The sequence below is a fragment of the Crinia signifera genome, chromosome 2, assembly GCF_055691185.1.
Source record: "Crinia signifera chromosome 2, ASM5569118v1, whole genome shotgun sequence".
Taxonomy (NCBI): Eukaryota; Metazoa; Chordata; class Amphibia; order Anura; family Myobatrachidae; genus Crinia; species Crinia signifera.
In genome coordinates, this window is record NC_139218.1 from 216,619,068 (window position 1) to 216,646,362 (window position 27,295).

At 43.6% G+C, this 27,295-nt stretch overlaps 2 protein-coding genes across 2 annotated transcripts; one reads left to right on the plus strand and one right to left on the minus strand.

Annotated features, from left to right (window-relative positions):
• Positions 1–5,003: 5,003 nt before the first annotated feature.
• Positions 5,004–15,271, minus strand: TMEM234 (transmembrane protein 234). Its single transcript, XM_083173724.1, has 5 exons — positions 15,128–15,271; positions 12,947–13,182; positions 8,109–8,175; positions 7,753–7,845; positions 5,004–6,139 (listed from the first exon to the last, which is right to left on the minus strand). The coding sequence occupies exons 2-5, from the start codon at positions 13,112–13,114 to the stop codon at positions 6,069–6,071; spliced, it is 399 nt and encodes a 132-aa protein (XP_083029850.1). The 5' UTR covers positions 13,115–13,182; positions 15,128–15,271; the 3' UTR covers positions 5,004–6,068.
• On the plus strand, positions 15,213–27,295 carry EIF3I (eukaryotic translation initiation factor 3 subunit I). Its single transcript, XM_083173723.1, has 11 exons — positions 15,213–15,364; positions 16,420–16,512; positions 19,171–19,258; positions 19,771–19,836; positions 21,653–21,802; positions 22,910–23,037; positions 23,541–23,651; positions 26,604–26,693; positions 26,771–26,844; positions 26,923–27,015; positions 27,104–27,295. Exons 1-11 carry the CDS (start codon positions 15,362–15,364, stop codon positions 27,183–27,185), a joined length of 978 nt encoding a protein of 325 aa, XP_083029849.1. The 5' UTR covers positions 15,213–15,361; the 3' UTR covers positions 27,186–27,295.

Genomic DNA, 27,295 nt, shown 5'->3' on the forward strand with positions numbered 1-27,295 from the left:
ATAGCATAGCAACTATGATGGTCGACGAGTTATCAGGTGTTGCTCTGATGCAACTTTCTGATGATTTACACATCAATTAATAGCAGTATACAGCTTCTGACACTGTGCTTCCTAGCAGGGGTCCTATTCGGAGGAGAGCACAGTTTTTGCCAAAGAGGGCTCAATGTCACCATCAGTATTTGCGCAGGACTAGTGCCTTGATTACACTGACTGTTGCAACCATGCTGAGACTAAGCACCATGAAAGAACCAACGGTACTTGTGTACAATCACGGCTCCCACGATGTCCATCGTATAGGAAAAAAATCGCATTGCATGCGATCGCATGCGATTTTTAACAGAAATGCATCCAAATGCATTGAAATTAGTATCAAACATGTTCAATGGTCCCCAAATGTCATTTTTGAGGCTGTACCACCCCCACTATCAACGCAAACCCGAAGCGTGGCGAGCGCAGCGAGCCCGCGAGGGGCGGCGGTATGCGTCCTACGACCTTTTCATACCCCCACTATCCACGTCGGCGTGGAGTTGAGAATAGAAAGTGTGGCGATCGCAGCGAGCCACCGAGCCCGAAGCGTGGCAAGCGCAGCGAGCCCCGCGAGGGGACACGGATACCTTCACAGGTATCCGCGTCCCCTTGTGGGCTTCACAGTTGTCCGCGTGCCACGCTTCGGGCTCAGTGGCACACTGCGCTCGCCACACTTTCTATTCTCAACTTCACGCCGACGTAGATAGTGGGGGTATGAAAAGGTCGTAGGACGCGTACCGGCGCCGCTCGCCATGCTTCGGGTTCACGTTGATAGTGGGGGGTGGTACAGCCTCAAAAATGACATTTGGGGGCCATTGAACATGTTTGATACTAATTTCAATGCATTTGGATGCATTTCTGTTAAAAATCGCATGCCACTACTTTTGGCATGCGATGGGAGCCGTGAAAGTACACAAGTACCGAACCAACAATGTGGATCAGAGAAAGCAAGCACAGAGAGGCTTTCATGATGACTGTGGAAGCTTTTTAGGATGAGTAGTTGATGGCACATTTCTGGATGTTGAGGGCTATGTTTCAGTATATACTGAACTTATTTACCCCAGCAGACAACAAACTTCCGTAAGCCCATCAAGCTAAGAAGGAGACTAGCCACTGCTCTCTGGTGGTATGCAACCCTGGGGGGAATACTGCGCAATTTCCTGTTTGTTTGGTTTTGGATCAGTATCGTCTGCAAGATTATATATATCATGTGACGCAGGCAATTCTGGACAACCTATAGTGCCGGTTCATCTGTTTGCCTGAAGAGGATCTCCAGCATGTTCTTCTCGCCCAGCAGCCTGTGTTTGCCCAGGTCTGCCCACCTCTGTACCAGCCTGCAGTCCTCCTCTACAGCAAGTGCTCTGGTCCCTGGGCAATGACATCAGCAGCCAATGCCCAGGAGGGACCGATCACTGGCTTTCGGCAAATGCCGGGTCTTAAATGCCAGGTAAGAGCAGTTTCCACTACAGCTTACCCGGGATAGACCTGCTAAAAACCCTGCTTGAGGGTAATAGTTGATAAGAAGATTCTTCAGTTCAACAATAAATACCATTTTGTTGTAAAATTAATTAATTGTGCTTGATTTTATTTTTACCACCTATATTTGATTTTATGCCAAATATCAGGGCTGCCTAGAATCCTGAGAAAAAATTAGCAAACTATGTAACTAAATGTAATTTCTTTTTAGACTTCCATGTCAATCCCAACATTTCTCTTGCTTGTTTTTCAGACGATACTTAGAAAGTCACTTAAAGACAATTTCAGGGGAGCCAACTTTCTATCTCTGCTTAACAAGGCTTAGAGGACTCTTTATCATGAATCGCATATTCAATACAATCTGGGTGCCATATATGTATCATAGAAGTTAGAACACCCATAGGTACAGCCTATTTAAGTTGTTTAAGCAGAACTACTGAATAAGCATAGTACCACTGACCACATATGCACAGCTGCCATCTCTGGGGAGTGTTCCGCCACCACATGCCCCATAGAAAACGATGGCAGAGGTAATAGAGGGACCACGGCAAGTATTGAAAATTTTAGCATGAATGGGAGTTTTCAGAAATTAACCTGCAAATTATAAATGTTAAATGGGCCCCAGGATGTATATCACCATGCCCATTCAGGCCCAGGAAATGTATCCATGTTGCCCCAGGCCCATGGATGTCTTTTTAAACTTGCACATTTCTGGATTTTTTTTCTTCCTTTTAGATTGTCTTCTATTACTCATTATATACCTATCCATCTCACCACTGTATTTTGTATGCAATCTCAGGATACCCCTTCTCCAAAAATTAGAATTTGTGAAGTGACATTTTAAATGTGCTTAAACACATCACTAGTGAGTTCACTAGCACACTGTTTTGGAGGATATGGGTTACCATGAATAAGGTCCTATAACAGGACCGAAACATCGGTTATGCCAGATTTGATTGAATAAAGCTTTTGGAGTTTGCTGAAATGTACTGGGGAGTGCCCTCATTACAAAAATTGAACTTTGAATTTAACCAATGGTGAGTGGAGTCTTTCCATTGGTGTCCGGGAAGCACCCCAAAAAGCTGGAAGTTCAAAACATGAATGCATTCTGTATATGTACACATATATATTGCCTCTTCACTCATAGAGGCCTTATTCTAGTTCACTCTTAGAGGCAAATTCCTTCTCAGATGGACAAAACATTTTGCACTGCAGGGGGGCAGATGTAACAAGTGCAGATATAATTAGATTTGGGTGAGTTATTTTGTTTCTGTGTAGGGTAAATACTGGCTGCTTTATTTTTACACTGCAATATAGATCTCACTTTGAAGAAAAACCCCACCCAAATCTAATTCTCTCTGCACGTTACATCTGCCTCACCTGCAGTGTACATGGTTTTGTCCAGCTAAGAAGGAATTTGCCTCTAAGAGTGAACGAGAATAAGGCCCATAGGATGGTGCCTATTTATCATTGTATATTTGAGGCTGTTCCCCTGAAAACACCAATTAGGGAGTTAGCTATAAATATAAAGTCTTATTGGAATGCATGAAGGAGGGACTGCAGCAGGTACCGTAGACAGCTCCTGTGATCCCTTCATTCCCTCATACAGCCGCATCCACCATAGGTGCTTATGGGGGTTGCAATGCTGCCCGATTTATCAATTATTGGAATGCAAAGCATTCCTGATATTAGCCCCCTAAGATACCACGATCTGAAAATGTCGGTTAACTGAAGCCTATGGGCTACTTACCGCATAGCTGGCTAGGCAGAGGTTTCTCCCAGAAGTGGACACTGGCCCTTTTTCTTATTCACTCGCAAAGGCAAATTCCTTCTCAAATGGACAAAACCATGTGCACCATGTGGGGCAGATAGAAGGTGCAGATTTACAAGATGTAATTAAAGATTTTAATAAAGTTTCACAAGTATTTTTTTGAAAACTTATACATTGTGTCATACCGGATTTTATGGTGGAGCGGTCTATTGGGGAGTTTAAGATTCTATAGTGTACATGGCTTTTTTAGTGATTAGTGATGATCTCAACAAAATTACCTTTTTTTATGGTTAGAACCCAAAACAAGCTTATGTGTGGAAGCATGGACACCATTGCACATCTGTATTAAAGGTACGGTGTTTCAAACATAATAATATGTTGCATAGTTTTCTTTTATTTCCATACAATTCATAAACGACAATATTTAAAACCTAGAAAATCCTAAACCATTAATAAAAGAAACCTCGTTTTAGTTTATTTTTTATCCTAAAAATTCAGGGCTTGTTGCCTTTGAAGAGAAAGAGTTTTGCCACCTTTGGACAACAAGTTCATCATACTGCAGATTGTGGCCAGTTTATGTACCTGACTGGGGGCATTTCCATTGTCCTCATTAGTTTATTGTTGTTCTGCAGCTGCATTAGTGGGAAAGATAAAGGAAGGGTAGGGCAATCAATCGCTGCTGGAACCTATCCACACTCTCTGTCGGTCATTAGGTCTACAACAGCTAGATCGACAAGCATTGGGTCTATATGCAGCAAGGTCGACATGGCTCTAGGTCGGCATGGCTCTAGGTCGACAGTCAAAAGGTCGACATGGGGTTTTTCACTGTTTTTTGAGCTGACATGTGCCGATAGGCGGTATTTCATGCCCTACCATCCACTAGGGCGTGGTGGGAGAATAAAAGAGTGTGCCCGAAGCATTGCGAACGAAGCAAGAGATCCGAGGGGATTTTTACCAGAATGTCGACTGTCGACATTCTGGTAAAAAAAAACTGTGAAAAACCAAAACTTTTGACTGTCGATCTAGCCCATGTCGACCTAATGCTTGTGTCAGCCTAATGTCATGTGGACCTTGACCCATGTCAACCTAGTTGTTGTAGACCCAACGATCCCAACCCTTTTGTCAGCACTTGCAACTTCCAATCCACCCACACCACGCACCACATGTACTCAGCGATCGCCAGCGCCTCAATGAATGCATTTTATTAGGTGATTGGCTGCATCTTGCCCCTACAACGCAACCACCTGGCAGAATCTTATAGGCTGGAAACTATACACGGCAGTAGCTGCTAATTAAAATAAATAAAAATCCCTTGTATTTATTACATTTTGCTAGCAGTAAAGCGGTGTACACACGGTGCGATTTGGTCACTGAGTAATTTTGGCTTAAAAATTGTTTAGCAATATGTTGCTCATTGTACTTGCAATATCTTTCAGCAATATATTGCTCAGTGTACCGTTTTCATCAGCGACCAGCTATTTTGGCTGAAAACTGCAAGCTATTCTGTCTCATTCTGGCTCTACCTCATTTTGACTAGAAATCGCTGGTCACTGGTGCACAGTGCATTGTGAACCAGCGACCAGCAATTTTTAGCCATCATCGGAGGAACATGCTCCTGCGACCAGCGACCATGAAGGGCTGGCAGCGGGAGCGTGCTCCCGGCAATTTATCTCCGACAGCACATGAAATCACTGGCAAAATGGTCGCTCATCAACCACATTGCCAGCGATATGTGCTGAAATCGCCCCCGTGTATACACAGCTTAAGAAACACCCGCCTAGGGATCAGGCTGAAGCTACAAGCAGAAGGACTCCTCTTGTCAGTGCCCCGGGGTCTTCTGTCTTTCCTTTTTAAGTTCCTCATTACCAGTCATTATTCAATTTAAGCACTCTAACCGGTCTGTAACTGCTGACATCACTGCCAACGTTACTTCCCAGAATACTTTGTGAAAGGGAATTCTGCAGCACACATTTCAAGCAGGAAATGTCCCGGTGGGTGTACATATGACTGCTATGTTCGGATATTGCAATGCATTTTAAAACACTCCTGCTCTTCTAGCTTGACAGATGTTATGGAAAATGCCCGGCTAGAAAAAAAAGACAATCACACAGCCAATAGCTGATACAATAAGCACAACCTTTCAAAACTATAGGGATCCTTTATGGATTGCATGTGGAGCTGCCTAATATTCCAGAAAGATGCTTTGCAATAAAACAGGGAAAATATCACATCACAATGTAATATGCTATTACTTTAGTACCACTTCCTTTATTTAACATTTACATTTTTTTTTACTTTTTCATTTATGAGAAACAACTATATCCATGGTTAAACAGCAATAAAGTACAACTGTTAAATCCAAATTACAAGAGCAATAATTGTTTATTGTTACGCAAGCAGATATATCAAATTAAGGATATTGCAATAATGGTTTAACATAAGACTCATACTAAATGATTTTTTTAATGCTCACTATAAAGTAATAAACTGACTTGGATCATAACCGTCATATTTTATGATCATGATTATTCTTTAGCTTCTTTCTTTACCAGTATACAGTTCTATGCACTATCTACAGTCCCATGTACTTGATTTTAGTGCATCCAGTTGAAAATTAAATAAAGTGGAAAACATGTCCAGTTGTTATATTTTCAGTCTGTGTTTTTATTCGCAGTCTGATTCCCTTGTCATCCTTCAAACACTTTGGATACTTTTTAGATATATTGTATTTCCAACGCACAGTTTGTTTTCATGTATAATTTGAGAGTCTCTTTCTCCCGTCCAGCTTTTTACCTCAATCATTGACAGAACTTACCACACAAATAGTGATTCCCAGCGTGGTGAGAAGAAGCCCAAGAACAGCTCCTGCAAGACAGCCATGAAACTCATTCCTCTCCCAAAGCCTAAATTGACAATGGTCATTTACAGTCCTAAATCTATACCTACATATACAGAACACAAGAGTATGGCCAGATGCACTAAGCTTTAAAAGTGATAAAGTGGAGAGTGATAAACAACCAGCTTCTACTTATTTTTTAAACTCAGCCAGTAACATGTCAGTTAGGGTCTGATTGGCAGGTTGTTTATCACTCTCCACTTTAGCACTTTTTGAAGCTTGGTGCATCTGGTCCCATGAGAGAAAAGGAAAAAAAAAAAAGGAGGTGTCTCTTCTCGCCTCACAGAATACGTAGTATCAGGTGTCAGTCCTCTGTCACAGTAATTCAGCTACTGGATTAGAAATGGGCAGTAATACCCCAGCATGTTGCTGGGGGGGGGGGGGGGGGGGGTGTTCCAGGTCAAAGATACATACTGTACAACTTGAAATACAGGTAAATATGCTCATTTAGTTTCAAGTACACAATGCAGGAGCATTCAACTGTATGAATCCCTGTATTGTTTTACATCTTTTGACTAATTTTGACAGAGGCCTTATTTGCAGAATTCTCTTGGTAAAATAAAATTGAATGTTCCACAGCACACAATTTTTACGACTTGTTGGGTTTTTAATTTTCCCACAATTATTTCCTAGGGAGGACAAAAAATACAACATTCATGAATTCATAAACACTTTTTTCTGCAGGCCTAACACTGTTCCTGAAGGCAGGAAGTGAGCATGGCAGGGGTGTGCAGCCTGGGTGCTAGGCTATGCAGAAGGGTACGCTTTGATGAACAGGTAGGAGTTAAGTGACCATTTGAAGCTTTGCCAGGTAGGGGAGGGTCTAATAAAGTGAGGGAGATTGTTCCAGTGAATGGGGGCAGCAAGGGCAAAATCTTGGATACGTGGATGCAGTGACCAGAGTAGAAGAGAGGCGACCGTCATTGGCCAACTGGAGAGGGTGGGAGGGAGTAGCGAAATGAGGTTGGAGATTTAGGGAGCAGTGGAATTAGAGAGGATCTTAAATATAAGGATGAGGCGTTTGAAGAGGATCCTGTAGGGCTTGGGTGGATCCTGTATAGTCAGTCTGACCGGCCCACGCCCACCTGCCCATTTGTCTGCCCAGGAGACAAGTAACGGGGAAGTTCTCGCGTAAGGTGGTGACGCGGGTGGGAGCGACGCCTCTCTTGAGGGAGAGAGAGGTGTCCGGCAGCAGTTATTCAGCAGCAGACGGAGCATGGGACAGGGGAAGCAGGGTAATTTTAAAGTTGCTAATTTTAATATGACCCCCCAAAGGATTTTATCCATTTCCAAATGGCCCTTGGAAGAAAAAAGGTTCCCCACCCCTGCTCTAGGGGTATGGGACCCCATGCAGATTTTCTAGAAGGAGCGGCAGGAGAGTAAGATAAATCTAGCTGCAGAGTTGAGGACAGATCGGAAGGGATCAAATTGGGAGCGCAGGAGGCCATTAAGGAGAATATTGCATTAGTCAAGCCATGAGAAGACCAGTGAATGAATAATAAGTTTAGTCGCACTCTGGTATAGGGACATCCTGATGCAAGCTATTCAAAACGAATGCCCAAAATCGTATATTGTGACTTACCCCTTCCTCCAATGTCCTCTCCTAAGATCCTCCCACTCAACACTGTGAAGACCAGTGCAAGGGAATTGCAGATTGGGACTGCCAGAGATAACTCTGCAAAGAAAAACCAAATAAGCAGAAGATGAGCTTGTGGTAGTATTGAGACTGAGGGCCAGCTGTATCAAGCTTCAAAAAGTGATAAAATGGAGAGTGCTGAACAATCAGCCAATCAGCTTTTAACTGCCATGTTACAGGCTGGGTTTGAAAAATGACAGGTAGGAGCTGATTGGCTGGCTGTTTATCACTCTCCACTTTATCACTTTTTGAAGCTTGATACATTTGGCCCTGAAAGAGCCCAGGTCAGATATAGATGTTACCTGTTGAGGCCAATGTAAGGTAGAAAACCACTGAGCCACTTTGGTTCAGCAAAAATGGAATAATGTACTGAAAGAAAAAAAAAATGTCAGTCACTGCCAGCTATTTACATAAAAGCCATGCATTATCTTGAAACTTAACAGTAATGGAATGTTTATATTTTGTATTTAATGTGAAAATGACTGTTGGTATAAGTGAGTTTGCAAACAATTTCAGTAGCAAAACAATTTCCTATTTAATAATTAGACCTGTGTGTGCAAAAATATTTATTTTGTGCAATTTGTTTTCTGGCATGTCTCAGCAATATATGTAACCATGGAAACAGTCATTGTAGTCCATGGTTTGTTTCCATGGTTACAGAAGTTGCTAAGGAGTATGGGATATTTATATCAGCTGCTCATTTTAAGTAACAATTCCTATCTTAAGTATCAGAAGATATGTCTATAAATTGTTGTACTTAGGATGAGGATTTTATTCAATAATAAATAGTTTTCATTTTTCAGTGAACTAAAGCTGGCCATACATCAGAAAGATCGATCTTAAGATCGATTGCGCTCATGATTGTGTACAATTTCCCTTGAAATCCCCGGCAGTCCTTGGTGGTTTTTGGACACACAATCTACACACAATCAATCATACAATCAATCATACAATCCATCTACTGCATGATTGTGTACACAAGATGTGCACACAATCTGCATACAATCCATCTTACAATCAGTTATACAATCCATCTGCTGATTGATTGTATGATTATGTACATAAGATGTGCACACAATCTGCATACAATCCATCTTACAATCAGTTGAGATTGTATGATTGGGTACAATATCTTTCTGATGTATGGCCACCTTAACCTTTTAAGCAAAGCAAAGAAAGTAATTCAGTCCCAAAGAAGAAGCCTAGCTACCATGATATGAGGTGAAATATAATTTTGGTTTTGGTTTGAACTAGATAATTTTGCATCATGCCCTGATATGCAAACACACACATGAAAGGGGGCATACTTTTATTTTTCACATTAGTGTAAACATGCACCAGTAACACCAATTATTACAGCCAGAAACTAAGCAAACTTCAGCAGCATAACGTACAGAATGAATGAAACAAAAAATAAATATGTTCTTTCCACAAAACTGTAGAAATGTTGGTACTTGTTTCCTAGCACGGCGCCCGTCAGGTTGATCGCATGCCTTAAGTTAAGGTACTTAAGGCATGCGATCGATGTGATGGACGCGATTTTCTGTCAATTACCAGCTTTAATTGCCGGTAAAGAGAAAATCGCGTCCATCGCTTATAATGGCCCGCGATGCGACCGATGTGATTTTCCCATAGAGAACAATGTTAAATGAGTTTTAAAGTTAAAATCGCGTTGATCGCATTGGTCGCATGCCATTATAATGGCATGCGATGAACGCGATTTTACATAGGGAACAATGGGAAAAGGGCCAATATGGCCAATTTCTCATTGTATATGCCCCCTCATGGGTATTAAGTATGGTTAATGCCTCCCCATTGCTAACGCCACCCCACTATTGACGCCAACCCGAAGCGTGGTGAGCGCAGCGAGCCCCGCGATGGGACGCGTATACCTGTGAAGTTATGCGCGTCCCCTCGCTGCGCTCACCACACTATATAGAATCAACTCCACGCCGACGTGGATAGTGGGGGTATGAAAAGGTCGTAGGACACATACCGCCGCCCCTCGCAGGCTCGCTACGCTTCCGATTGTCGTCAATAGTGGGGTGGCGTTAACAATAGAGGGCCATTTCACCCATCAGGGGGGGTTTGCTATGAAAATGGGGGGTTTTGGGGCTTTTTACCTTAAAATCAATGTAAAATTGGGTCTCAGGGACCATTTTACATTGATTCCAATGTAAAAATCGCATAGATCGCATGCGATTTGGTTGGCATGCGATCAACGCGATTTTTGCAGCCGCGATCAATACAATTAAAATCGGTGGCGCCGTGCTAGGAAACAAGTACCGAAATGTCTTTATTTTTGATAGTTACATATAATCAACAATTATCTACATAAGTCTAATTGAGTGATGTGTGTGTGTGTGTGTGTGTCTATGGATGTTTCACGATAACTCTTGCCCTGCTGTGGTTGGGAAGGGAAGGTGGATAGTTGGAGAACAACTATGGCTGCTGCAGCAGCTCCTGCCCTGCTGTGGTTGGGAAGGGAAGGTGGATAGTTGGAGTCCTGCTCTGGCTGCTGCTTATGCCCTGCTGTGGTTGGGTAGGGTAGGTGAATTGTGGAGACAGACTCAGGCTGCTGCAGCATCTTCTGCCCTGCTGTGGCTGGGAAGGGTAGGTGGAGCAAGAATTGCATAAGCACAAACTTTTGCCCGTCCATCGGATGGGCCTTAAGGCTAGAGTTAATTATAAAGCACAATACATTACAAATATTTATGGCGGCTCGAGACCAACAAAAGCAAATCGCTTTTTCTGCACAGCACTTTATTCTTTATATATTGCACGTCCTGATGAAAAGACTGAGGTCTTGAAACGTAGACATGTAAAGCAACACTATAAAAAGAATTTTTGCATTTAACCGTTGGAGAGCCGCCTGCCTTATTGGACCTGTGTACAGGCTAATCGGGGACCCAGAAAATATATAATATATATATATAATATATTGTTTGCACATGTCCTCCTGAAGACGGGGTGTCACTCCCCGAAACGTTGAGGTGATTAAACCATATTAAACCTATGCTGCAGTGCCGTGCTGACTCTCTTTCTTACGGGATTGGGGATCTGAGACTGGAGCAATACGAATTTGCGCCAGCCCCGATGGTCGGGGTTTGCACATGCGCAGTCCTGCATCTGCACGTACTCATTTATGCTTGTTCACCGTCTTGTTCGCACCTAGCAGTGTGGGCGGGGGGTGTGGGGCAGTGGTGAGGGGTCGCACCCATGGGAACGCACAGCGTTTCATAGGCATCCCCATCAAATGATTTTGTCCCCAAACACAAGCCTGCGAATGGATGTATATGCAAAACATCCATACACATACATTTCTACCTGCACTGTGTTCACCTTGAAATCTGGTCGGAGGTTGCTAGTTCCTGTTCTGCAGTATCCAGCCACAATGCTGTGTGTGACCCCCACACACCCTCCTTCCGGGCAAGCAAGTCCGCTGTATGGGAACCGCTTGGCCGCTATGTGTGGCCCCATCCTTAAAGTGCAAGGCAATTTAGGATGAGTACATGGTAAATAATGACAGTTGCAACAGGGGACAGGACAATGCAGTAGTTATTAGGGTGGCAGAGTCCTTAGGTTTGGTGCAATGGTTAGGTGCCATATCATGGATTAAAAAAATAAAATTATATTTATTGGCATGCAGCAAAGGCATGGTCTTTTTCTGGGATCAGTTTTGACATGCTTCTACCCCACAAGGGTATGCGCTATGCGCAATTCTCTTACCTGGCATGGGGCACTAAAAAGTCTAGTAAAAACTCTGATAAATGCAGAGATACTGCAGAAACATGACTTTCTCTTATGGCCCCATAGCCAAAATTATTTCTGGCACCTACCTACATGCTTGTTGACAGGTGGTTATATGCTAGTCACCAGGGGGTTACGTGGCCATTGCCCACAGTCTAACACCCCCCACCCTCAATGCACCTTGGTCTGCGGTCTGTATGGCCTGTATTTCTGTACAGATGTACTTTAACTAGAAATATAGAACTGAAAGGTGGAATGGTCTCCTCTTGTGCTCATCGTGTGCTGGCAGGTCAAGACACAGGCACCACATTTCACATTGACCCTTCTCCTGCAATGCAAGGCTACTTCAGCAAAGACAACTCTTGCAGAATTGCATTGTATTCATCACAGTGCTCAGAAAGGAACGCCAGATTGGTAAATAGTGGGGTAACAAAAATCTATATTGTCATTAAAGCAGTGATGCAGACTTTCAGTTACCAAGCATTGTATGTAGAAGTCTCTGTGCATAGTGTTCATTCTAACACCTGCTATCTTTGAAAACCCATGCGGCTTCTCTTCCCTGACTGGGGTGTCGCTGTCTGCTGTAGTGCTTCTAGCACAGTGTGGCCTGTATATCAGCATTGATATGCAAACCAGACCAGTGCTAGAAACACCACAGCAGACAGCGACACCCCAGGCAGGGAAGAGGAACTGCATGGATTTTCAAAGATGGCGGGTGCTAGAATGAACACTATGTGCATACGGTCAGTAACACATGAATACACTCTATTTTAAATAGCAATTTCTAATTTTCATCTGAGGTACTAATTAAGTCAACTGGGCCAAACATGACCATACGTAAAACCTTGATGGGTATACGATAAAAGAGCGAGACAGTGTCTAGGTCGACCACTAATGGTCAACAGTGACTAGGTTGGCACCTAAAAGTGATCGATATACCATAGGTCGACGTTGACAGAAGTTTGACATGAGCATGGTCGACATCCACAAGGTCAACACAAGTTTTTTGTTGCCTATGCCGACATGGACACCATATAAGTGTACCGTGTCCCTTCGCATGGCTAGCTGCATTCGCCATGCTTGGGGCACGGTGCTCCGATGCACTTGACACACAATTATAATCTCACTCTGTGCCCACTTGGATAGTAAAATATGAACCAAGTCGGTCCACAAAAAAAAAAAAAAAAAAAAAAAGCGAAAAACTTGTGTCGACCGTGTGGGTGTAGACCATACCCATGTCGACATTAAGCTTGTGTGAAGCTTTTTTCAATGCCGACCTATAGTATGTCGACCTAGTGAATGTCAATCCAGGGACCCTTTGACAGTTGGGGTGCCTTTAGGACTGTGTTTGGGAACTTTTGGTGTAAGCAGCTGTGTTTGCCCTTCTCACCCTGTAATTGGAGAGGAGGAACCTGGCCTCACATAGCAGTCTCCGCAATTTTCTCTCTTCTCTCACACTTTCAACACCCTCTGCTCCTCTTTTCAGAAAGGGGTTAGTGACTCCCCAGAGTAAGGACACCAAGAGCAGTGAGAACAGGTCCCCTGCAGCCAGAGACATGGGCAGCTTTTGTTGATACCACAACGAGCCAACATACAACACCTCTGTACTTTGGCAGACAGGAAATGCTGTATAGAGAAAGAAACCAACTTTACATGGCCTGATTCCAAGTGTCCCCAGCATCTCCCTCAACTGCCCATTCTGCACCTTATATTGTCACATGGCCCCCTGTGTACCCCAATTGCCCCAGCAGCTTGTTTCCCCATAATGCCCAATTGCCCCCAGCATCTCCATGACAAACCCACCCTTCTACTGTTACCCTTGAATACACCAAACACCCTCAACATCTGCCTAACATGGCCCCTCAAAAGACTGTTACCCCACATGGCCTCATGTGTGCCTCCACCGTACTAGCTGTGGATCAAAAGGAGAATATGCACAAGGTCAACAATCACAAAAGATCAACATGCGCAAGGTCGACATGGAAACGGTCAATGCCTTAGAACATGGACTCCCAATTAGTGTAGTGTAGTGAGCCAGATGCCTGGCACTCCTACTGCTGCTCTTGGTATGAAAAAAAATCCAGCGCACACAGTTGCAATTTGTGGGCCCCACCATGGATCTGTGCTGAAGTGAGGTAGAGCGGAACAGTAGTTAACATGTACCTAGTTTTAATTATGTGAAGCTAATTTCGGTACTTGTGCAGTTTCACGGCAGCAGTTACGTAATCAGTGTAGTGTCCCTGTCAGAATCAGCGGAGTGTTCCCGTGGCCAGCGTAGTTAGCATGTGTCTGCAACTATGTGTACGTTCACACCTAACCGGAGCTTACGCAGTTAGCATAGTCAGTCAGCGTTACGCAGTTAGCGTAGGGTCAGCACTTATTACATTGTGTGGGAACCATTGACAATTTTTCACCTGCCTGACATTACAGGTGTGAATGTGTTCCTGAAACACCCCCACTATCCACGTCAGTCCGAAGCATAGCGAGGGGATGCGGCATGCGTCCTCCCGACTTGTTCATACACTCACTATCCACATCGGCATAGTTTATTTTATAAAGTGTGGCGAGTGCAGCAATCCACCAAGCCCGAAGCGTGGCAAGCGCAGTGAGCCTAGTGAGGGGACGCGGATTACTTGACGTGTACTCAGCGTCCCCTCGCGGGGCTCGCTATGCTTTGGGCTCATTTTACGCATCCGCTCGCCACACTTTAAAAATTAGCTCCACGCCGATGTGGATAGTGGGGGTATGAACAGGTCGGGAGGACGCTTACCACGTCTGCTCGCCGTGCTTCAGGCTGACGTGGATAGTGGGAGTTTGAAATGGAGGCATTTGCCAGTATGTAATATGGAGCACTGGCAAACGCATCCTTTATTGTGCATGAGACGCACTTGCCATCTCCCTGAAGTGGACACGGGCAGGGTTGCCGTACCCTGCCACACAAATCACTGAGACGCACAAGCATATGAGACGCTCATGCATCTCAGGCAGTTGAAGCGCCTCTCCGCCAGCGTCCGACAGCAAAGGGGATCTGGCTGTTACCGGTGCTGTGTGAGAGGCGCTCACTAGGCTTTCCAGGGATGCCGGGGACAGAGCTGCAGCTCGCAGGTACAGTACGGTGACTACACTGCTTTAAAGGGGACACTACTCTGACTACGCAAGGCTGCTGCTGGGACACTACGCTAGGCTGCCGTTGGGCTATGCTGACAGCCGCCGTGAAACTACAAAAGTACCCTAATTTATATTGTCAAATATTTGTCTAATAGCTAATATTTTTTTATTGCTACAATGTTTCTAAGCAAATATGTCCATTGAAGAATAAAAAAGGGGACATGGCTACGCCCCCTGTTCGATTTGAACCGATTTTTGCTCGTCAAATGTTGGAGCCGGCTATGCCAATGTGAACCTGAATATTGTAGACCAATTATCTGGACCCCAATAGTCCTCAGCGTCTCTCTGACATGCCCCCCCCCCCCCCCATGCCCCCCCCCCCCCAGCAACCTATTTCCCCACATAACTATCAGCTTTATACTTGATACAACCAGCATGCAGCCTCAGCACGCCAAAACTATACCTGCAACCGTAAGACCCGGAGAGCGTGTAATATGACTGCGGTCAAGTTGTGGAAAGGGGGTACCTGCTACCCAGATGGCTAAATCTAAATTCAAACAAATTCCCTTCTTCTTAGTGGTGACAGCACTTCCGCCTCCCACAACCATAGAAAGCAGGAAGTAGTAGATATACTCTATTGTTTGCACTTCCGCCTTCTTTCCCCACGCTTTTGCCGTACCACAGTGCAGTGTACACCATGGTGAGTGATTTTGGGCCGGCACAGCGAGGCATGGTCACTCACTGCCGCCTGGTTGGGGGTAAAGGGTTCATATGGAGGTTACTCGGAGCTGTCAGACTGCGGATAAGAGGGCCCGGCATTGGAGAGGGCGACGCAGCTAGCCGCTGCACCCAGCCGGCACTGCTACTTTTAATTGACGGCAGCTTCTGGTTGATGTCAAAATATTTCCCCATACTGTAGAAGTAGTGGTTCTCAAACACTTTTCATCATGGTCCTCTATAGTTTTATACTTTTTCTTTCACGGCGCAATCAAGGCCAAAAGGAAAAATGAGTTGTACTTCGGTGTTCCTGAGTGTCCGTTATGTGCTGAGGGACAGGAGTGGCTTCAGTTTATCAACGTATTTTAGTACTAGTAAGCCCGCTTGCCTATGTGTTTGTGTATGTGGGGGAGAGAAAGAGAAGTAGTTTCACTTGCTGCCAAAAGATGGCAGTGTTTCGGAGACACAAAGAGACTCATCCCATGGCATCCCTGCAAGTGCCCCAAGGCACACTGTTTAAGAACCGCTGAGAAAAGCCTTACACACACTGGGTGATAAAATGAGTGATATCGCCCATTTAATTTCTCAGTGTGTATGCTGCACCTGACTGCTGATGCGCACTCCTGTGAATTAACACCCCCCTCAGTCATCTGGGCATGCACAGATGATGTAGCGGATCGTTAAAGAGGGCAATTCTGTATAATGCAGCACCCCCCCCCCCCCCCCCCCCACCACCACCTGTGCCGTTAATTGTCGCCCACCCGCATTAGAAAATGTGTATGGATTTGCCGATGCCGGGTCCCGCAGCCAAATATATTGGCGGCTGCAGAGATTACTAGGAGTGTATGCACCATTAGTGTGACTGGTTTTTAAACAATCGTAAAGCATTGCCTGTAACGTTTACTCATTGCATAAAGTGGGGAGTATGATTGCTGTGTCTGACAATATATCATTATTTCTGTGTGTGTGTATTTAGCAAAACTGTAACATTGTGATGTATCAAGTTTTATAAAACATCCTGCTTTTCCCTCTCCATAGCGACCCATATTGCTTCAGGGCCATGAGCGCTCTATCACCCAAATCAAGTATAACCGTGATGGGGACTTACTTTTAACAGTCGCTAAAGATCCGGTAGGTATTTCAGTCATTTATTACTAAACTTATTACCCCACACTATCCCCTTGGGTGATGGCACAGTAGGTTATTGTTGTGTGTGAAGAAGGTACTTGTTTCCTATCTGGGCGCCCGCTACGTTAATTGCGCACCATGCTATTCTCCGTATAAAAATCGGATCGCATCGGATACCACAAATGCACATACACGATATTGAACGATGCGATGCGATCCGATTTCGTTCCCGCTTTTATGGTTGGCCCATAGGATATATAGGAACCCCCCCCCCCCCCTGATGGTTTAAAATGCGCCTCCATTGTTAACGCCACCCCAGTATTGACGTCAACCCGAAGCGTGGCGAGCGCAGCGGTACGCGTCCTCCGACTTTTTCATACCCCCACTATCCACGTCGGCGTGGAGTTGAGAATAGAATAGTGTGGCGAGCGCACCGAGCCCGAAGCGTGGCGAGCGGACACGGATACTTCACAGGTATCCGTGTCCCCTCGCGGGCTTCACGGATACCTGCGCTCGCCACGCTTCGGATAGCATCGTATGCCATCGTACATCATCTAGTACCGAATCCGATGCGATGCGATACGATTTCATTACGGTGCCGTACGTTGAAAACCTGGGCGCCCAGATAGGAAACAAGTACCGTGAAGAATATTCCATACACCTAATTGTATGGATGGTGAGTGTAAATAATATCATTGTAAGTATCTACTATCTGTGCAGTCCACCATTCATTAGAAAGCTACTTTGGAGGCCCCTGCCATTCCATTAATCACTGCTTGGATGTTGATCTTAAAACCCTTTACATGAGGGCTGAGCAAAAAGTGTCCCACCAGATGTTACGGCATGTTGGGCAGTAGAAAGTAGCACTCCACGGACTTGCAATGTAAGTGAAACTCAGTCCTTTATTAGGAAGGCCAACACCGTTTCGAGGCGTACCCCTGTCTTCAGGGACAAGCAAGTAACTTGCTTGTTCTACAAACTTCAAAAGCTCTAAGAAGGCACCCCAGCAAGCTATCTGTGTACCCTGGATTGTGTGAGTGCTATAAACAAGTGCTTTAATGGTGATCGGACGTTTCGGGGATGCGTGACCCTGTTTTCAAGGTACAAAATAAGTACGTTACTGTTGACTGTTATTTTGTACCTTGAAACGGGGTCACGCATCCCCGAAACGTCGGAGTACCATTAAAGCTGCCTGTATCGTCGCTGACTACTACCAAATTTGTCCAGAAGGCACCCAGGGTGCCTGCTACAACTACTGAGTGCCGGTCTGAATCAAAAAAGTATCTATCTCCAAAACAAGCAGAGGCACTCGGAGGTCTTGTGAATAAACCAAATGACCAACGTTTTGGGGTTCACAGACCCATTTATCAAGGTTATATATATATTTTTTTTTCTTCCTACCCAGTAAGCCACGTTTTGCTTATACTATTGGTGTTACCTTATGCTTGAGAAAAATCAGCTTGAAAAGTGACATCTGATAACGTTTAACTATAACTTACACATCTGTTTTTAAAATTTTAAATTAGAATGTGAAAATATTGTTTAGTGTTAATCTATTGTTTTACAAGGTGGAGTAATAGGTCAACAAATTACCACAGCTACTTGATACCTCAGGCTATCCTATTATTGGCCATGGGTTTTTTCTGGAATCCTTTCAGGTCCTGAAACAAAATACTTGATAAGTGTCATTTTTTGGTGACCATGAAAACACATAAGTCTGACCACATCTTCCACAGTTCTGCCATAAATAGGAAGTACAAATCCGTGCCATTTCTTTTACATCCTGGGATTTAAAAATAGTCAATCTAGTGATTGACCTTCTAACAACATGCTGCACTGGGAACTGCTTAGAATGAAGCAGTCTTTCTGTAGGCAAGCATGGTGGAGGGGGTGGGCATGTTGGTGGCTGAGTGGTAGCACAACATGTTTGCTGCGCATCACCTGAGCTTAGAGCTACTGGTGCTTGGTGCTGTCTGCTAGAAAGAGATAAAATGTGCATGCACATTTCCATCCCTGGATTGGCGGCTCTAATAAATAGGTAAAAAACATGCAACAATCCCAGCTTTAGACAATTACTTTTGTGGATACCAGAATCTCAATAGTTTTTCTAATGATGTTAAAACTGGAACCTTAAAACAGTATGTCAGTCAAGACTTGTTTTTGTTAAGCTCGCATCTTTTGATATAATGTGGTCAGCCCAATTATTTGCATAGGGTGTGAGTTGCCATTGTGTTTTAAGAAACTTTAACTCGCACCACTCTTAGCCTGATTTCTGCTTAAATTTGCTCAATTTTGTTCATAGCCCAGTGAGCCCTTTTGTTTGGCTTTGGGCTACCATAAAGTGCGGCTTCAGCTGCGATGACTCTCAAATAATTGGATTGCCCAAAAGAAAAAAGTGACTTGCCTTTGGGCTACCATAAAGTGCGGCTTCAGCTGCGATGACTCTCAAATAATTGGATTGCCCAAAAGAAAAAAGTGACTTGCAGATTGCAGCCATTGATACACATATGAAAATGTTTTTATTTAATTTTTTTTTTTTAACTTTACATTTGTTTTTATGGTTATTGATAAGGGAAATCATTGTGTATTTGTCACACCATGTGCTGTTATATTATAAAGAATAACAGTATTCATAGCACTTCTCTATATCTTTGTCTCCAGGTGGTAAACGTTTGGTACTCTGTGAACGGAGAGCGTCTGGGCACATACAATGGCCACACAGGAGCAGTGTGGTGCGTGGATGTTGACTGTATCCTTTGATAACAGAAGTTTGTACTGGCATTAAAGTGTCAGTTGCTGACAATGGTGGGAAGAGAATGAAGGGGTCTCCAGTTGGGGTGGAGTAAAGTGAGAAGGATTCTTCCCATGGGCATCTCCTAAGGATTGGCTGAAGCAGAGCACGTCCCCGGGGACCTGATTGGTTTGTAGAATCTAGTCCCTGACAGAAATTAGTGTAAAGTATGTGGTATAGCGTGTATTTGTGACCACTGCTGTTGACCGGCTGCAGAGGTAATTTACAAGTCCACATATGGGAAAATATCCTTTTATTAGTTTTTTTCACTCCATTTGTAAGCATTTATGGGTAACTTTCGTTCAACTACACCAGCCACTGTAGGCCCTACTAACAAGTCTTGAAAAATGCACAATGTTTAGCCTCTGCAACAGAACTCTGTATATATCGGTTAAGCAGGCCCAGGGCAGTGTCATTGCTGTATTCCATAATCTCAGACTTCATGGGAAATTCTTTAACACAGTGTGCAGGGGACTCACGCCACGTACTTTCTGGATCGGCAGATAACTCCTGCAGATTGTTTGACTGTGAAACAGGTGGGTACATGGGGCATTTTATTTAACAAGGAGTTCTAAAGCAAATCCTGAATTTTTCCTACCTATTCACAATCTCTGGGAGTTTGAACAAAAATAAGCAAATTTACTCTGAATAGCACTGTGAATTTGGAATTGAATTTCAGATGTAATTTACGATGCAGATTTGCTGTGAATTCTCCTATTTGCACATAATTGAATACCCCCCCATTATGTCCTACATTCTCCAGATGTTTCAAACTTGCTTTTCACTAGGGCAGATTTATCACCATTCTGAGGATGCGGATGTGCTGTGATATCTGCCCAATCTATGTGATGGATTACATCGCCTGTATGTGTCAATTGTCACACATAGGGACAGAGCTCAAGAAAAAGTTCTGTCCCAGTGATGACACTTCGCAGCCAAATCAAGGTCTTATTATTTGTTTTGCGAAGGATACACCAATTATGTGGTGCGCTGTCGCCACAGCCGAACATCGCTTCCAAAATTCCCCCCCACCCACCTCTCACTACCTGATCACAATTACCAACATACATACAGATAGTGGTAGATGCTCAAATTAGTTCAGTAATACTATTCAGGTGCATGCAAGGGAGGGGTTAATACTTAGTAAGTAACAAGACATTGGTTCCTCCAGCACACTGAATAGTATTAGTAACCAATCTTGAACACTACATGATAATAGAATTCAGAGATATTGGTTACATATACCTGCGCAGGTCTATGACATGCCCCCAAGCCGCGTCAAGGCTTCTCTGTATAATGGGGGTCCCTAGCGCTATATCTAGGTGCAGGGTGTGGCACCCCAAAAACTATCATAAGCTAGGAGGCCCAGTGCGGGATGCCAGTGAGATACTAAGTGTTAATAATTAGTGATAGGAAGCCGAAGCTATACATAAAGAGAGAGATAAATGAAATGTAATTAAAATGAGAGAGATAGTGTTAGTGAGGGAAAAGTGTTAATAGAATGTAAGGGCATGCAGCACTAAAGCCACCCAGCCCAACCAGTCCAGGGGCACCACACCCCATACCACTGTTACCCTAAATTGGGTCTACAATTAGCCAGCAAGGAGCCACATGATAATGGCTCCTTACTTGGTATATCTGAACTAAGAGCTACCTACCTTGGAGCAACCCCAGACTACTCCATGTGGCATATCAGGACCTGCATCTCCGCCTAATACAAGCTCCTCTCTGCCTCTCACAACATACATACAGATAGTGGTAGATGCTCAAATTAGTTCAGTAATACTATTCAGGTGCATGCAAGGGAGGGGTTAATACTTAGTAAGTAACAAGACATTGGTTCCCCAGCACACTGAATAGTATTAGTAACCAATCTTGAACACTACATGATAATAGAATTCAGAGATATTGGTTACATATACCTGCGCAGGTGTATGACATGCCCCCAAGCCGCGCCAAGGCTTCTCTGTATATTGGGGGTCCCTAGCGCTATATCTAGGTGCAGGGTATGGCACCCCACAATTACCCACACCCAGATATGTGAGCAGAGCTCCTGGAGGGCTACTTTTTCACAAATTGCTCCAAAAACCCTTTAATAAAATCACGTATTGTGCATCATAACTTCTTTCAATTCTTTCTTTACCTACTCGTCAACTAATGCACATTCATGGTGAGATCTGATGCATCTGCTTGCCAGTGACAAATAAGCAATGCCAATATTCACTGGTGCTACACTTATAAATTCTGCATTTTGTAATATTATTTACTAAGTCGGGACCAAGCATTTGGAGCAAGGTTGTTGTAAGAATCAGATTAACCTCTTTTTTTAATTTATTTTTTGTGCACCTTCAGGGAAGCAGCTAGCATTGCTGGAGACTAATTCCGCTGTCAGGACCTGTGGATTTGACTTTGGAGGCAACATCATCATGTTCTCAACAGACAAGCAAATGGGATACCAATGTTTTGTAAACTTCTTTGACCTAAGGGACCCATCCCAGATTGGTAAGTAAAGATTCATTTTCTAGAGCCTTGTACACATGGGGTGACAGGTGCCCTGTGCTAGGTTAGCTGCCTAAGCATGGATCACTCAGCGCACACACAGCGGCACACAAGCGATGCACCTGTGATGTTTTGTGCGTGATCTGTGCAGAGCAGTGTTTTGCCTGTGCTCCTATGCAAGAATAGATAGTGCATGCACTGTCTCTGAGGACAATGGTGATGTGTGGGACCACGCAGCGACATCGCTATGGGGTGTACACATGGAGCGATCCATGCTTTTCTAAGCGATCTAGTCAGATTGCTTAGAAATAGGGGTACTTGTTTCCTAGCACGGCCACCCCGATTTGCATCAGGGTGGTCGTGTCGGAAAAATCGTGTCGGTCGCAGCGCATGCGACCAAATCGCATGCGATGCGACCGACACGATCGACCCGATTTTTACATTCAATCAAATGTGAATAGGGTCCCTGGGACCCTATTTTACATTGGATTCAATGTAAAATATTCCCCAGACCCCCAATTTTACACCCTCAACGCCGCCACCCCACGATTGACGCCAACCCGAAGCGTGGCTCGCTGCGCTCGCCACGCTTCGGGTTGGCGTCAATCCTGGGGTGACGATGGGGCCATATACAATGTGAAATGGGTCATATTGGCCCATTTCACATTGTTTCCTATGTGAGATGGACTTAATCAAGTCCATCTCATCTTGTGCCATTATGGCACAAGACCGACGCGATGCTCCCGATTTCAATGTTAAAAAATATTTTAACATTGAAGCCTATGGCAAAATCGCGGGCATCGTGTCGGGAGCAATGTTAATGGCCGCGACCGACGCGATGCCCCCGATTTTGCCATTGACGGTAAAATGGACCTGATTTCAAATGAAATCGGGTCCATCGCGTCGGTCGCGGCCATTAACATTGTACCGAAATAGGTGTAAAAACTCTGTGTAAAGTATTGTTGTCTTTGAGCAGGTGATGCTAAATTCTTGATTGATGCCAGCTATTGGCATTGAGCTCCAGTGTATTAAATCCTTGTATAGAAACTAATTTTTCACAGGTGCCAATAATTTCTGAGATTAATTCTTGAATTATTTTTAACCTGACAGAGGACAATGAGCCGTACATGAAGATTAGCTGCAGTGAGTCTAAGATAACTAGTGCTGTTTGGGGGCCGCTTGGTGACTATATCATTGCTGGACATGAAAATGGGGAGCTGAACCAATATAGTGCAAAGGTGAGACTATGGTCATTTCCACCGGATGATCATATTGTTATGTAAAGCAGTAGTTGTGCTTAGCCATTGAGGCATATAAATGATATTTTATTCAGTGAATAGCTACACTCCCTCACTGTAACCATTTTGCCATATGCTTGATGTATTGGTGTGTACATTTTAAGACAGAAACTTTAGGTGCCCACACACTAGAAAGATCTGTCCATCCTGGACAAAAGGTTTCAGGCAAGCGCAAAACTTTGCCAAAGATTTCTCTTAAGATCCCATGTGCGTTCCTATCGATCTTTTGTTAAATCTTCTGATCTTTTATGCAGCATGTAAGAGCAGAAAATTATTCAAAAGCGCCACGGGAGCGCGCATCCGACCGATATCCAACTCTTTTCTACCAATTATCGGTAAACATCCGCGGATTTATCGGAAATCGGCCAATCTGCAAAAAAATCATTCTAGTGTATGGGCACCTTTATAGTATGGTTTTAATGTCCTCATCTTTTTTTCCCCAGTCTGGGGAGATTGTGAACAGTATCAAAGAACACCCAAAGCAAGTCAATGATATCCAGAGCTCCAGAGATATGACCATGTTCGTCACAGCATCTAAGGACTGCAGTGCCAAGGTGAGCGAATTCTCAAACTTAATGTAGATGAAAGTTTTAAGAAAAAAGGGACATTAACATTTCCTCCCTGTGCTTTACATAACCCTTTTGTTAAATGTTAAATACCCTTGCAAACTATCTTTTAGTTACTAGTGTGTGGTCTACAGTCATTATCAAGTTGACCTGGATAGTGCAAGTAACTTCAGTGGAAACTCCTGACGTTTGCTATATAACTTGTCAGTGGGGCTTCATGTAGACAAATACTGTAGGCCAGGAAGGAGGATCGAATCCATTGGATTAGAAAAATCTATTTTGGATACATTTTTTAATGACCTGGTTAGCATAGGGTTGATCTTGGAGTAACGCAAACGGATTATTGGATGTGAAGTCGAAGAGCTGTTCAACTTGAGATATGGAATATGGTTTATATGTGTGCAGATCAATTAGCTGTCAGAGGAATGCCCTGTTTTGACCATATAGGAAAGGCAAAGTTAGAATTGCCATTTTGGAATTGTGGACTTAGCCAAAGGGGTAAAAACAGAGATTGCGTTTGGTTTAGTTTTAAGGATTTACGTATCTTAAACCACACCGTCCTCGTGGAAGATAGAAGAGGATTCTCAAGAAGTGGGGGAGGAAAATTATTTTTAGGCAAGTGAAGGAATGAAATTAAGTGACGGTTGGGTTTAAGCTGTTCTAGCTCTGAGTCAGCAAATGTGTTTGTCGATAGGATCCAATCTCTAAAGTACCTGCTAATGGCGGCTTGGTTATGTAATGCAATAGATTTTTGAAATGTTAAGATCATATAACAACGTTGCGTTTTTCAGGTGATGTAATCCTAGATATGTTATGCTAGTTGATGCCCATGTTAGGTTGAGGCTATGTGCCCAATTTGGACATGTGGAGTTTGAGAGGGATATGGCCAATGATTTCTGTACGTTAATTGAGAAACCCGAAGTCTCTCCGAATTGTGAAATTTTGGACAGAACGAAGTGTAAGCTGTTTTTTTGGGTTTGAGAAAAATAATAGTCTGCAAATGCCAATAGTTTATTTGTTTTGTTGCCTATGGGAATGTCCTGAAAGGGGCGGTATGTGTCCAAAATGTGGATTAAGAGATAAATTATATAGAAGGGGTGATAATGGGCATCCCTGTCTTGTATCTCTGTGGAGGGAAACTAGGTCACCAAGGAGATTGTTAATTATGAGTTTATTTGTGGGATTATTATAAAAAAAAAATGTAATCATGTTTATGAAGCGAGGACTGAATGCTCTGTTCCAACACACCATAAAGATGTTCCCAAGTAATTTTGTCAAAAGCCTTCTCTGTGTCCAGGCTTAGAAGGACTTTGTCTAATTGGCTGGAGGCCAGGCCCATAATTTTAATAAAATCCCCTTAGTGACATTTTAATAGTAATACTTCAAAATTGAAGCTAATGCTTTTAGTAGTTAAGCGCAGTATCACAGGAAGAAGTCTATTAATTCTAACACCTTAAGATGCATATATATCCACTTCTGCGCTATGTAGATATACATACATAGCAATAGTGAATTGGCGCTCCTAAGCAACCCCTGGGAGTCAATGTGATTCAAAAGGTGGAAGTGATCAGGCTGCTGGTAAATTATTCTATTATCCATAGCTACTGTATAAATGGTGAAGCATTGGGGCAAACACTATTCTATTCTGTTTAGATCTGGCTGTGAATACAATTACGACTTTGACTATAAAGTTGGCCAAAATCGTAAGTGTTAAGGGGCTTTCAATACCTGTGCGCGGCCCCACAGGTTGCTATCACAAGTAAAAATAGACTGCATGCACTGTCTAACTTCTAAGCATTCTGGATAAACCCATATGTTTTTATAATTATTTGTTTAGGCCTTGGTTACATATAGAGTATAGAGTTTAGTTTATTATTTCAAAGCTATTTATAGATAAACTAAAGGGGCATACACATGCAGTATGCTCATATGCTGTGCGACGTGCTTAAGCACACATTGTTGTACACAGCAATCCGATCGGTCCAGTGTTCTCTAGTGAGAGAACACTGGCGATGACTATATTTTGATTGCATGCAGTCAAGATCTAGTCAGGTGATAGCGCATCGCTTCCGCCGGAGGCATACACACCGTAATCCGTGCTTAATTTCTAAGCCATTTAGTCAGATCGCTTAGAAATAACCCTCATCGCCCCTTTATTTAAACATGAATATGCAAATATTTTTACAAATCAGGCCAAGTTACACAATTAAGTGTCCTGTGTATAGGACATTGGGTTTATGTGTATGAATGGTGTGTTTGCATCTTCTCTCCTATGCTGCAGGTATCAGCTTGTACCCATCGGCGGCATGTTGCGGGTGCTTTTTAGCACCCACGATTTGTTGGGTCCAATCCATAGGTGTGTGCCAGCGGTAAAGCACTGCTTGGCACACACCTATTTGCGTAGTCCCGGTAGCGGCAGGTGCGGCGAGGTGGAAAGTGGCAGCTGAATTTAAAAAAATATTTTCAAAAGACTGGCCCTGTTGGGAGGCCACTGATTGACTGAAAGAATTTTTTCAGCCAATAAACTTTTCAGCCGTGGTTGCTGGAATCCCGGCGCAGCCTGGGCCTCAAAGCACCACTGCCAGCCCCCTGCCACTGCTGCAGCTCCTCGAGAGATTACAATAAATCAGTTGCATGTAAAAATTGCACATAACGTGCCAAATCTTGAGTAAGCCACCTGGGGATGTGGAGCTCAAGCACAAATTGGTCCGACTTGTCCTTAGGACAAGTCAGACTAGTGTATGGGGGCTTTAACTATTGTATACGAGTGTATGGGGGCTGGTTCTTGGTAAAATTACTAAATGTTTACAGTTTATTAATGTTTCTCTATGTACAGTTTGTTGCATTAAAGTAGTTTAGTACAATTGTGAGTGTGACATGTTATGCAGGCGCCTCTACTGCAGTAGTGTGTGTTGCTTATGTCAAACTGTCTCTTTGCAGCTCTTTGACAGCTCATCATTGGAACACCTGAAAACTTTCCGTACAGAGAGGCCAGTAAACTCGGCAGCTGTTTCTCCAATCTATGACCATGCAAGTACAATTTTATAGTTTGTGTATTAAGGGGGTCAACAAGGTAATTTGCCCCACTGACATCACCTTTTTTGCAGGTTGTTCTTGGAGGAGGACAGGAAGCAATGGATGTAACAACAACATCGACCAGGATTGGTAAATTTGAGGCAAGGTAAGTTGGGTAAATCTGAGGCAAAGTTAAAACTAACCAATCATTTGGCACTGTATGTTAACTTCTGCCTTTTTACAGGTTTTTCCATGTTGCTATTGAGGAAGAATTTGGAAGAGTGAAGGGCCATTTTGGACCTATTAACAGCTTGGCATTCCATCCAGATGGCAAGAGGTTAGTGTACTCTGAGGTAGGCTACTAGTCAAGATACATTGAAATCACAGAATAATGTGACATTTGTCTCTTCTCTATCTCTCCACAGTTACAGCAGCGGTGGGGAGGACGGATACGTCAGAATACATTACTTTGACCAGCAATATTTTGATTTTGAGATTGAATCTTAAGCGATTGTCAACAGTTCAGTATACACTTTATTTGGAAGCCATCATGTCAAATGCTTTAGGTGGAACGGAATAGATCTGTTTATTAAAATCTCCATTGCATTCACCATGTA